Genomic DNA, 13,836 nt, shown 5'->3' on the forward strand with positions numbered 1-13,836 from the left:
ACAGACTCCTGCAATTTTGTTTTTCTCCCATCTATTTGGGATCTTTGAACCAAGCTCTTTTGTGTAATCATAAGCAAGCTGTCAACTTGTAATTAAGTTCTAAACATCTAATTATATATTTCTAAAACATGGTTACTTGTTCTGCAATGAGCACTTGTTGACTAGTATATTTAGAGGTGTAGAATGTGTTGGCTGCGACTCTATTGAATTCATCATTGCTAAGATTGATAACTCCTACCTTACTTTTTTCCGTCTATAATTGTGCATTCGAATAATTCTGCAATTACTCTTAAAGATGTTCCATCGTAAACTACTTTCATTGCTTTAGCGACATCTTCATTTATTTCTGGCTTCTTATAACTTCACTCCATTTTTATAACCCATAAAAAAGATAAAACCTGAAATAACAGTGGGAGTACCTTCCAATCTTTTTTTCGCCTCAAAGTGCCACCAAAATTTTCTGATAAAGGGAGTATTTATTTATATTTAATGAAGAATTTAATTATTTGAAATCAGGTCTTACATTTGAGGTCTTATAACATGTCTAACTAAAACACTCAGTAACTATGGAAAGAATGGCGCGAATCCATATGGCACTTGTTATCCATAAGGAAAGGGTAATGGCTGACCTTTTGTCCAATTTCTGAGTAGTATTATAGGCAAGAAATCGAAACTGTTGAGTTCTCTATGTAGAAAGGTGTCCCCATCTTCCCTACTATTAAATTGCTCCAATATTTTCTTTATATGAGGAAATTTCCAGAGGACTTTAGGTTTAATAAACTTTCATTGAAAACAAGTATTTATTTCAACATTAAATGAAAACTTTATATGGATTGAGTATTCCATTTGGATCCATTAGTTTCTTCAAATCCTTCATTACTTTTAAAGTACTTGGGGGCTTGATTTTATCCATCAGCTTCGCTTTTGTAAATCCCACACCATGCTCAGCACTAATGCTACCTTTATATGTCACAATTTTTTCCAAAATGAAAGAATCGAAGTTTGATTTAACTTCCTTAGTTAAATCATTCTTCAGTTGAATATGTAGATGTAGATTACCATCACCTACCAAAAATAGTGTACATTAAATATGTTTATATAAACTATACAATAATAAATGAAAGTATATTGGAAAATTAATACAAACAAATAGCAAAAATTTGAAAATTGAAAAAAATGCTTTTCAATTAGAAAAACACTGAAACAAGAAACAAGTGTGATTGTTGAGTAAAACTTATACTATATAGTCAAATGTTACCTATATGACCAAATCCAAATACTCGCTCACTGATGTCTTTAGCATAATCGGCGACATCATCAACGATAGTATAATAATGTGCCAAAGGTACAGATACATCATAGTACAACATTTTGGATGCCACTTTTTGAAAACCACTCGGTATATTTTCTCTTATGGACCAGATATCCTGAAACATACCATTAATTAAGACTTGATCATCTTTCCCATAGAACTGGGATATAGAAAACAATCAGAAACCGAAAGGAATTTTGTCAGCTGTAACACATCAGATTTTCAAACTATCATACAAAGATCAAGAAAGTTTATATTTAAAATGCTGACATTTTTGTAAATTTTTAATTATTGAATACAAAGTTTACTTAGGAAATCATAACTTACTTGAACTTTATTTGGCTCATTGGCTACAGTTCCATTAAGTACCAAAGCTTTTTGTAAAGATTCCTCCAAGAAACTATTTAATTTCTCTTCATTGTGCAGAGCGTTACTTCCAGAAGTTTCTATCAATAAATAGAATGGATAATCTCCTATGGGAGATAGTTGTCCGACAACATTTTTAATAAAATCCATTGAACAGTAATCAATAATTTCAATGGCAGATAAAATTTCTCCAAGGCGGTACCGCAATAATTTTAAGGTTTTAAGGGCTTTGTTAAAATTCTGTAAACCTAAAACAGAAGTGGAAACAGATCTGTCTGGCTAAAAGTAGGTAATAGATATGCTAAAATATTAAATCAAGTTCAACATACAAAACTAGTTAATAATAATAAAAATGAAGAGAGCAATATTAGCTATCAAGAAAATACAAAATTTAATCTAACTATCAGGTGAAAACCTAAATGGAGGGTTCAATTTAAAGAACTTTGTTAAAAGAGTCTCTTAATACATAAGTTCCCAATCAAATTTATAAAAAATGCTTCTTGTTTTACCTAGAAAAGCTACATTTATATATTTAGGACGCGATGGACATTGAATAGAGACTTTCGTAACAAAGCCTAATGTCCCTTCAGAACCTATAAAGAGATGTTTCAAATGATATCCTGTATTATCTTTTTTAAGAGTACCAAGACAGTCTAAAATTTCACCATCTGCTTTTACCTGAAAATAATTTTTTTTAAAACTCAAGCATCTATATTAAGTATATTTATATATTTACAACTTCTAATCCGAGAATATTTCCATGTAAATTTCCAAAACGCAACAGTCTTAAACCACCTGCATTAGTTGAAACATTTCCTCCAATTTGACAAGATCCTTTCGCACCAAGATCCAAAGGAACTATTAAATCTTTTGTAGCTGCCTTGTTATCTATAGTTTCTAAAATACATCCTGCTTGACAAACTAGTACACCTAAACAAATGAATAATATACTATTCTAAAACGAAAAATTTTATATCCTTTTCCAACCTGAATCTTCATCTAAACTAATAATTTCATTCATTAATTCAGTTGATATAATCACTTCATCAAAAACTGGAATGGATCCACCATTTACCCCGGTATTTCCTCCTTGTGGACACACTGCTAATTTATTCTCGTTACAGAAAGACAAAATTTTAGAAACCTCTTCAGTAGTTTTTGGTTTAACAACAAGATTACTTGATCCTATAAAAAAATCAGTTGGTAACCAAAAACGAAACCCAGTATTATAGTTTCTACTAAAAATAAAAAAAACAAACCTCTTACTTGAGAAAACCAATCGACGTTATATTTTTTTGCATCTTCTGGATTTGTAATAACTCTATTTGTACCTAATACACGTCGGAAATAATGGATGTGACCGTCATTTATATAATTGTAGTTACCTCTTGATACATCAAACACATTCTAAAAAAGAAAATGATTCTTTTATTATATGCAGAAGAAAAAGTAAAACAAAATTGTGAGAAGAATAAGATGTTTACCAGCACATTAAAAGGTAAGAACTACCAGATATTAATAACTAATAGTACCAAAGAACCATTAAAAATCTTCTTTTAATGTAGGTATTAAGTATTATGATCAAAAAAATATCATTACTTCCAAAAATATTTTGTGAAAATTATTATCTCTAACATATACAAAACCTACATAAAGGATTTCTGTTAATTTGAAATTTTTTTTTAGTTATTAGTTGGGTTCCTTTACATTTACTTCTATTTTTGAGCGGTGTTTAGTAAGCCTGGTGTTTAACATGTAGTTGAGATTTGCGAATTTATTTTCGTTTCCTTTCTCTGAAAAGGAATGTGCGTTGAACTATGTCAAAATTTATTTTGTAAAGTACAGTTTGGTGTAAAGCCTTCTAAAAAAATCCTTAATGGAAAAATGTTTCAAACAAAATCCAATGCCCTTTATAAAATACTGAAGGAATGTCTCAGTTTATCATTAATTTTGATCCACCGTATCAAAGTGAGAACAGGTGAGCTGATATTAGCTCAATTTGGAAAAAATCAGATCATTTGCAAAAGGAAAGATATAAATGTATTGATTGGTAGATCAAATAAATCCTTTTCTTTGTAAAGTACAATGTTTTTAAACTAAATCCAATAACCTCATTAAAATACTTTTCAACATGTGATAATGAATTTTTTTAAGATTGTATTTTTAATAATTAGAAGGATATTATTTAATATTATAACCTATTTTGAAATGTAAATGAACTCTGATAACAAAAAAGATATTGCTTACTCACTTTTGTAAACTCTGGTAACTTTTGTGACAAATTCCTATAATAAGCATTAGCACGCCCTGTATAAGTCTTCAATACCTTCGAAAACATTATTTAAAAACTATTGACATATGAGAATACCAAAAAGAATTATAGGAATTTTATTCTTAACTGATAGTCAGTTACTGATAAGAGTTGAAAGTTTAAGCCTACAGCAGTTTAATTTTGTAATAAAAATATCAGGGCTGGCTTCAACTCAACTAGTTATTAATAGTACGAAAAAATAAATTATGATTATTTTGTACTACTTCAATAGAACTTATGCAAATAGTTACACATTTCTTTAAAAGGATAAGTCTTACCAAAAAAATAAACATCGATTAAAAAATTTCATTGTAAATTCTAAGAAATATTTTTCTATTTCTATACTATAAATTGCCGGTGACACTTGATTCTTCAAAATTCTTTTACGATAAATTTCACTTAATAATTTGAAATTAGATCATTTAGAATAAATAAAAATAGGAAAGTAAATTTTATTATAATAGCGGTGTCATCTGTTGGTGAATAGTATAAGTTACATTAAACTTTAAATAGAATCCTTCAATTTTATTGATACTATATTTAAATATCAAATTTGATCGGATACTGTAATGGATCATGAGTAATAATTATTGAATGTATGACTTATTTTCCATTTTTAGCATAATTTAGTTCTCACAAACTAAAAAGAAAAAATAAATTACATTTTATTATACTAGTCTTGTCATCTATAGGCGAATAGTAAAGTTGTTTTCACATACAAAAACCTTGAGATTTATGGATATTGGATTAAAAATGGTGGTTTTATAAATATCCATTAACAAGTTTGGTTTTGCTTCAAATTAAATGTATATTTTAATGGATTATACTTAAAACATTGACACCAAATGACTTATTCTCAATTTTTGGAATATTTTATTCACATAAATTAAATAAAATTGATTCACATTTCATTATATTAGCGGTGCTATCTGTTGGGTAATAGTACAAGTTACATTAACCTTAAAACAGAATCCTTCTTTTTTATTGATACGCGATTAAAAATGGTAGTATTTTACATATCCATTAGTTTGTTTTAATTTCATGTGATTTGATCGCAATTGTAATCGATTAACTGTGATAATTTATAAACAAATGAAAAAACGATGTAAAAAAGATCCAGGTCTAGCTGTATTGGTCGGGCTGACACAAGGTTCCCACTCCCAGGCGCGATCCCACTACTGCACGACGCGGGGACTTTTGGCTGCTGAGTTTCCCCCCTGGCCCGGTTCGCCCCTCCTTGGCTGACCTGGCCGTCCAGGACTCCTCCAGGACGCCCATATCGACGCCATGCTTAGTGTGGACACCCGGTCGACGTAGGATAACCCTGAACCAGGACTCCCGACCTCAAACCATCCGCTGAACCCGACCTCCAAGTAGCTGGATTACAGGAGACGCCACGCTCCCAGTCGAGAAATGATTGCGTATTGGGTCTTAAAACATACAATTTTGACATAGACAACTAACATTACAATCATTATAAATAGTCATTTAAGTACTTTATTATTTACAAATTATTTAAAATAATATTTTATTCGTCGATAGCGAGAATAATCTCAAGTTTAACTACGCTATTGATATTTCATAAATATCTATATAAAAAAAACTTTGTCATTGTCTCCTTCTGTGAAACCCTGCTTAATACGAGGAGTCAATCTGTTAGATACTTAATTAAGAGCGTATTTATAGTGAAATATGTATTTTGAAACACAAGATGAAGATTTGTTTCAAATAAATAAGTTTCACTATTGATATGCTGACATTGACAAAGCGGATGAAAATCATTCCAGTAAAAGCTTTCCAGAACAATTTATAGTTACTATGCTTGTAAATAAATTGAGGTTTTCACGGAATTTCCACAATAAAAAACATATTTATTGGAATTGGTTAAAACATATTTGGAAAGCTTAGAATTCTTTCTATTTTTGCACGCGGTGTACCAAGATAGCTTAAAACCTCTTCGTCGGTTGTAAATGCAGAGCCTGCTGATATCAGGGATTATCTCGCTTTGATTCAAGACAAGAATGAACGTTACAGACAGCTCCCAGGGATGGAAACTGGGAGAAAGGGAGCTAAACTACACGCCAAATCTCGCCTAACAACGATCCTAGATTTCGCAGCTATCTGGGAACCTTATTTTATAGACAACTCTCGTAATTACTCAACGTTGGCTCATGGATATTGCTAGTCCATGGCAGTATTTTTAAGATTAATTCTACTAAGCTAATTTCCATTGAGCTCTTTTTATTTTTGTAGTTAAGGACTGCAGGGAGACTATAGATACTAAGTTTAACTTTTATATTGTTACTACTATTTTTAACAGCACGACAAATACCTATTTTTTAAAATTAATTGCAATAATAACTTTACAAAATATAAATTTTTGCCTATTCTAAGTATTAAGCTTGATAATCACGACTTACCTGGATCATGTAGGCCAAAAAGTCTAATGTCAATACTACAAACTGGTACTGGGGTCTATCATGAATAATATTAATGAAATTCAAAAATTCAAGTAACAAAAATGTACTATGTATAAAAAGTCCGTCAGGAACAAAGATGAAGCCATTAATATAATCTAAAACGAAGATGGAGCCGTGAATATGACCAAGTAGAGAAGATGGAGTCAAGATTATCACCGAGAAGAAAGATGGAACCATGAATATAATCAAGAGCGAAGATGAAGTCATGAATATGACCAAGTGGGAGATGATGGAGTCAAGAATATCACCGAGAACAAAGATGGAGCCATGAATATAATCAAGAACGAAGATGGAGCCATGAATATGACCAATATGACCACCAAAAACCAAGATGAAGTCATCATTTCTCTAATCATCGACAGCTATGAGCTACAGCAAGGGCAACCAGGGGAATTATAAAGTGATTACCAAAGCAATTAGTACCAAAAAGGCTTCTTCACTTTGAGTAATATTAGTAACTGGAACCTTTGGGTACATGTTGAATGAACGAGAATTTAGAGCCAATAATATTACCAAGAACTGAGATGGGGTCATGAATATCACCAAAAATGAACATGGAGCTAAGAATATCACAAAAAACGAAGAGACAGACATGAGTATTCTAATTCTTGACAGTTATGAGCTATAGCATCGGAAACCAAGGGATTACCACAGTATTTGAGACTGTGATCATCAACTTTTTATATAATAATCCTTTTTTTGGTTTTTGGATGATATCGAGGATCATGACATGAGTGTAGAGTACATGATAAAGCATTTGACATTGTATATACATCTCCAAATTGATGTATTTACACTTCTTTTAAGTCTACAATTCTGGTTTCCACTGTAAATCATATAGTTGGTAAATATAGAAAAAAACAATTTTTTGAATAAAATATATTTCCAAAATTTGATAACTATTTAAATATAACAAATATTCTAATAAATTCATATCGAGAAAAAAATTTGAAAACGTAGACACAACATTTTTTATGTAAAAACGGTACAAGTAGGGGAAAAAGGAAGGAAGGTAGATAAATTTCCGATTCGCCAAATATAAAAATATATCTGTACATTTGACAACGTCTTCCATCTACAATGTTCTCATTTTGTGTCGATTAATATTTGTTAATGAGGAAATTATGATTGATTTTCAATATTTTTGTATTGAAGATGAAGAAAACTACTGGAAAGGAAAAAAGAGGTAAATATTTGAAGTACCTATTTTATCATTTTTCTTTTCCTTGTGATGCTGATTAGTTCAAAACAAAATTTTCAGAACAATATCCAAAAAGTTGTAAAACAGATAGACAAAAAGATATTTGTTCTAATCAAAGATTAATTTCCACTTTCCTATATCAATATATGAAAAGCTTTCCTATCACACTGGTGAGCTTGAATCTCCCAGTTATACTAAAAAATAATTTTGGGCATAAATAGGTTGAAGGTCTTTGTCAAAAACAATCTTTGGTTTCGTTGAGTTGATTCTGGAATGGTACAAGTCACTTAATTAGCTAACTTGAGAAAGGACTACTGCACTTCAATCCTGGATATAAAGGACTCAGGGGCAAAGGGATTGCCAACGACATGATCAAACTTTGAGCCAGTGAATCACCGAAAGGATTCCAATCAGTACTACTGGATTGAGGAAAACTTTAAACCGTGTTAAACGAAAAAAAGGCATGGGTCAAATTATATGGTTGTAAACAGATCGAAAACGTCATAAGCGGGAAAAACCCCCTCGGATTTGACAGCAAAAATATTGTAGTTGAGTAGAAGGAAGGCAAAGATTCTAGTAGGTCTAATCCCAGAGCTAATGGAAGTTCAGTGGAAAAAAAAGGAAAGTATCAAGCTCTTATGGAGGAAAATTCTTAGAATTTGACATATCCGAAGAGCCTTGCTTCAAAGCCAGAAACGTCTAGAAAATTCTCAGCTATAGCTGCAAGCTATAGCAACGGAAACCAAAGGGAGTGTGGAGGGCTTATCAATGCAATCAGGACTAACAAAGTTTTTTCATTATGAATTATAGTAATAACTGCTAACTTTGGAAGATGGAACCATGAATATCAACAAGAACGAAGATGGAGTCATTGATATCACCAAGAACGGAAGTGTAGAAAAACGAGCAATAAATTCTCCAATTCTGGATAGCTACGGCAAGGGTAGCCAAGGAAATGTAAAGGGATGACTAGAGCAATTAGGACAAGGCAAAAATATCACCAAGAACGAAGATTGAGTCTTTAATATTATCAACAATGAAGATGGAGCTATGAATATAACCAATAACGAAGATGGAGCCAGGAATATAACTAAAGAACTAAGATGCAGTCATGAATATAACCAAAATACGAAGATTTAGCTATAGATATCACCAAGAACGAAGAAGAATGAGTCATGAATATTACCAAGAACAAAGCCATGAATATAACCAAAGAATGAAGATGGAGCCATTGTTATTATGGAACAGTGAAAGTTGCCAAGGACGAAGATGGAGCCATATTTAACATCAAGAAGGAAGATTGAGTCATGAATATTAACAAGAACAAAGATGGAGCCATGAATATAGCCAAAGAACAAAGATGGAGTCATTTTTATCGTAAAAAACGAAGATGGAGCTATTAAAATCACCAGAACGAAAAGGGAGCTATTAAAATCGCCAAGAACAATGAGGGAACCATGAATTACACCAAGAAAGAAGGTGGAGCCTTAAATTCTCTGTTCTGGATAGCTGTAAACTGTGTCAAAGGGACTCTAAAGGGATTACCAAAGTAATTGGGACCAACAAGGCTCCCTATTGAAAAAAAAATAATTATTGTTTTCTTCTGTAGAATTATCACATTGATTCCCTGATTGGTTGATCAATCAGGGAAAAGTTGAGGGCAGAAGATGGATGGGTCCCAAAAAGGTACCATGCCAACGAAATATTAGGGCTGGTAATAGAAGAACTATTCCGAATAGCGACAGATAGAGACCAATTAATCCAAATTCTTAGCTTCACATGAGGGGTAAGATATGAATTGAATATATTTTATTAATTTAAAAAAATGTGTATTCAATACAAAAATATGTAAATCAATTACAAAATTTTTTGGCTTGGTAAGTTTAATATAAAATTTTTTCTGTTAGTAAATCAAAATAGTCTTCACTACAACTTGGAATAGAAATTTTGTTATTTACTATTTTTATACATAAACAATAAATTTTGCTGTACCCACTAATAAATAATTGAGTATATCAATTTATTATTTGTTGTGGAAAATTATTTTCATTGAACAAATTTTGTAAGTGATTCGTTTATAATAAACAGGAATTTGTTATAAATAAATTTAATATACACTCTGGGATAGAAAAGTAGGATTGTTGCAACGAGTGAATTATGTAAAAATCAAAAACTAGTTAGTGAATTTCTGCTCTGAATGTTCTTATACAAATTACTTTAAGGTGGTAACACTTTATATGGATTGAGGATGCCATTGGGATCCATGAGATTTTTTATATGTTTCATTAACATTATAGCTTCTTTACTTTTGGAATAATGCATGTATTTCGGTTTTCTGAATCCGATTCCGTGTTCAGCGCTCACACTTCCCTTGAACTTTGAGGTGACTTCGTAAACGTACGGTTCAATAAGATCCAGGATTTCTTTGGTGAATTCAGACACTGAGATACTCAAATGGATATTACCATCGCCTTGAAACAACAAAAAATTACATCAAAATTTAATTTTTGGCAAAAATAATTATACAAAAAAACATGAGTGGTAGTAAAAAAATTATTATTGTTACCGATAAAATTCAATATTAAGAATTACAAAGTTCTCTATTTTGCAATTGCAATTATAGAATGTCATAAATGTTTAATGATTAGTGATATCAAAATATAGGGTAAATCAAAATAATTCCGACTTTTCAGATCCTTTTTTTCAGAAGCTTTTCGAGTGTAAACCAACCTGGAGATTCTATGAGGCACAATAATACTTTCAAAACTATGCGAACAATGTTTTGGAATATCAACCAGAACAAAGAAGGAGGAGCCAAGAATATCACCAAGAAAGAGGAGATAGAGCCAAGAATGTAGAATTAGCCAACAATATCTCAAACAAGGAAGATGGAACATGAGTAACACCAATAGTGAAGTTTGACACATGACTACTGTCCAGAATAAATATGGAGCCATGAATATCACCAAGAAAGAGAAGATGGAGCCAAGAATGAGCTCAAAATTAAAAGAATAACACTTGGTTGAATTAAGATACGACGCAAAGAGGTATACGAGGAAGTATATAGAGAAATCAAAAAAAAACTGGAACTAAATTTAATTTTATCAGTTTTGTAGCAATAATGAAATGAATTCAACAAAATTGAGCCAGCAATAGTTTTTAACTACTTTAAGTAAATATTTATTGATTTTGCTTAACGAATTATTATCAATATTTGAAAAGCTACCAAAAACAAACTTATTCTTTCAATTTTCCCCAAAAAATAAATAATTTATGACAAAAATAGGTTAATACGTTCAAACAAAGATATTCTTTGGTTCCGATATTTCAAATGCAACTTTAGAGCTTATTTAGAAATGCTATAAGGAATTCAATGAGCTGCCTGGTGAAAGGAAGAAGTGCTCTGGATCCCTGGATACAGGAGCAATGAAATAGCTCAAGACATTGCCAAGCTTGGAGTTACTCAACTGTTGACAAGACCGATCTCTGACAACAACAAAATGTAATTAACCAAATTGGAATTTGTATAAACCAACAATTAGGTAGCCCACGTTATTAGTTATTGATTTTGAGCTATTTCATAATATCCAACCATAAAAACTTCGACTAACGATATCAGGTATACAATATTTCTGAAACTAAACGCATCTTCAGGTCCAGTATAATGACGAAACATATTTTGGGTTCTAAACAAAATTTAAACGATGATATTGAAGACTGCATGAAGTAGAAGTGGTCTTTGGAAGGTTTGTGTTGGTATCTCTTAATTTTAGGCTATTCTATTACCGATAGCCATGAATATCTGAACTAATAGTTACAGGTGATGAAATTATAATAATGAGTTGTTTAAATAAGGTACCAAATATTGAAGATAGGCAATAAATAGTAAAAGTATATTTTTTTTCTCCCATCTCAATTATTTTCAGTGCTCAACGTATCGTTTATTCCCACCTGGCAAAATCGTGACGATTCCAGTTTTCCAGATTCCAGAAAAAACTATCATACAATCGTTGTTTTAATAGATTCTTTGAAGATGATACTTGACCAAGTCGATCCCCAAGCATATTTACTTTTTCGTTTATAATTCCCTTTTAAATATATAAGTTTTGATTAACAAATGAAATATCAGATATGTAAGTTTAAAATGAGGTGCTTAGAATCAAAAACCGCCATATTTCTTCGAAGTTAAGTTTGGTATTGTTTTTCCCATGCTGAATTCAGTACAAGAGTTATTTTGTAGCAAATCCCGCCATATCTTAGTGTATTTTGAGGTTAAGTTGCAGTATCCGCCATATCTAAAGGCACTTTCACGCCATTTTCAGTTTCACAAACCCGCCAAATCCAAATCGGCCAATAGAATCGCCTAGTTTCATCACGTGACTACCCATAGTCACCTCTGCGAGTCGTTTACCCTTTATGATTAATTTTCCACAGGATGTTTGGATTGATTGAGAAAGTTTTGAAAAATAAGGACAATATTCTTAAGCCGGAAGAGTATGAAGAAGTTCTGGGGAAACATGGAACCGTGTTTATCATGTTGGAGTCACTGGAATACTGAATCTGTGGCACATAAAGTTCACTCCATCAAAAAGGATTATGCTAAAAAAGAACAAGAAGAAAAATAACATTCCAGTCCAGGGTGAAGTTTTTTAATAGAACTGAAACTTGTCAAGCACAACATCTGGCACTAAGCCAAAGTTTTAAATGTCTCACATATTACCCAAAAGGGGGTTAACCTTAAATATAAAAGATGTTGCAAAGCTGCCAACAAAGCACTTTGGACAAGGATGGAGAAACCACAAGACGCTAAAATTTGGAAAACCGTTGAAGAAGCCGAAGATCTCAGCAATGAAGAATACGAAAACATTATTGTTGATGAGAAAATTGATACAGATATTGTGTGATCTAATATAACAATAAATAAAATTTTATGTCAAGATTTTTTACTAAACATTTGTTTTACTAATCCCTTTGCAGCCGAAGCTCATTTTTGTTTCAAATCCCTCCAAATATTGATTCTAAATTTTTCCGAATAGAACTATGGGGCAGCAGTAAACCTTCAAATACGAAGATACTGAAAACATTCCAATGCAAAACACTCCGTAGGTTGAGTAGAGCCTTCTGGTACGTTACTAACCATCTGAAGATCTCACTAATCAAATATGTGATCAAGAGCCACCAGCAAAGAGAAGATTGAAGAGAATATAAAGGGCAGAACTCCCGCAATAAATACTCTCAGAGTACCGTCAATGGATGGTTCCTGATTAACAAATTATTGATTTTTTGGTAAAAAACTTTGAATTTTCTGTTTGTGACAGTTTTTTTCCACTTTTCCGAAAATTTCTTGAGATGGACTCGGCGGATTTTGATTCTAGTCGCCTCAAATATCGTTTCTTTACACACGGTATCGAAAACTCACCAAGGTGTCCGTATCCACAAACTCTATGAGACCTATCACCCAACCGTTCTTTCATTATTTCAACCAAAGAATAGAAACTTTCAGTCGGAAGTGAAATATCATATTTGAAGATGTATCCGTCGTGAAGAAGCGCCTCGGTTATCCTTTCCCTCAAATCCCATATAGACTGAAATTAAGTGTGTCATTAGTGACATAGTAATAGATGGATGAGTTGATTTATTTTTGAACTGTAGATTCAATAAAATTCCCTCCAACACAATTTTTTTTATTTCAGTTTAACGTGCCACGACAGCTCTGGTCATTGGCACCCAAGCACAGCACACAGTTTGGTGGCTTTAAGAAACTTTACATGATAGTTAAATGTCTACTTGAGGTTGGTTTTCATATCAAACTGCAGGTGAGGATGTGCTTAACAGATACAGGAACCTGACAACTTTGACTTTCTGACAACATCAAATAATAAGTAATTTTTGTGTGGTTGATGAGTAGTCTTCTTATTGTCACTACGCTCCATATATCGCGCCAAGATTCTTGAATGAGGTTAGTCTTCAGATCATCGGCAAGTTGAACTGGGATTCCTGAAGGATTTTTTGCGGTTTCTTTGGCATGGCGAAGAGACTGTTATATCAAGAGTTTTGGGATATATATTTATGGGGAGGAGAGATTAATTTGAGAACTCGAAGGATACCGGAAAGAATTTATGAGTGCGTCGTTTGCAACCGACACCGGATTCTTTGCTTTGGAGGC

The 13,836-nt window shown here is 32.1% G+C and overlaps 2 protein-coding genes across 7 annotated transcripts in view; both read right to left on the bottom strand.

Annotated features, from left to right (window-relative positions):
* Window positions 1–557: 557 nt before the first annotated feature.
* LOC130444177 (D-2-hydroxyglutarate dehydrogenase, mitochondrial-like) lies at window positions 558–4,287 on the bottom strand. Its single transcript, XM_056779223.1, has 8 exons — window positions 3,930–4,287; window positions 2,938–3,085; window positions 2,666–2,863; window positions 2,415–2,608; window positions 2,188–2,356; window positions 1,640–1,926; window positions 1,259–1,427; window positions 558–1,065 (listed from the first exon to the last, which is right to left on the bottom strand). Exons 1-8 carry the CDS (start codon window positions 4,014–4,016, stop codon window positions 812–814), a joined length of 1,506 nt encoding a protein of 501 aa, XP_056635201.1. The 5' UTR covers window positions 4,017–4,287; the 3' UTR covers window positions 558–811.
* A 3,046-nt stretch (window positions 4,288–7,333) lies between these two features.
* LOC130443803 (D-2-hydroxyglutarate dehydrogenase, mitochondrial) overlaps window positions 7,334–13,836 on the bottom strand; it is a 77,736-nt gene continuing 71,233 nt past the window's right edge. For 5 of the 6 annotated variants that reach the window (XM_056778649.1, XM_056778650.1, XM_056778646.1 and 2 more), the window contains 2 exons: window positions 13,090–13,255; window positions 7,334–10,141 (listed from right to left, as the gene is read on the bottom strand). In XM_056778649.1, coding sequence (XP_056634627.1) covers window positions 9,888–10,141; window positions 13,090–13,255 — 420 coding nt within the window. In that variant the 3' untranslated portion in view covers window positions 7,334–9,887. The remainder of the gene's footprint in view (window positions 10,142–13,089; window positions 13,256–13,836) is intronic. The other variant, XM_056778648.1, reaches the window with a different exon arrangement.

This window comes from Diorhabda sublineata, chromosome 5, assembly GCF_026230105.1.
Source record: "Diorhabda sublineata isolate icDioSubl1.1 chromosome 5, icDioSubl1.1, whole genome shotgun sequence".
NCBI classification, from domain to species: domain Eukaryota; kingdom Metazoa; phylum Arthropoda; class Insecta; order Coleoptera; family Chrysomelidae; genus Diorhabda; species Diorhabda sublineata.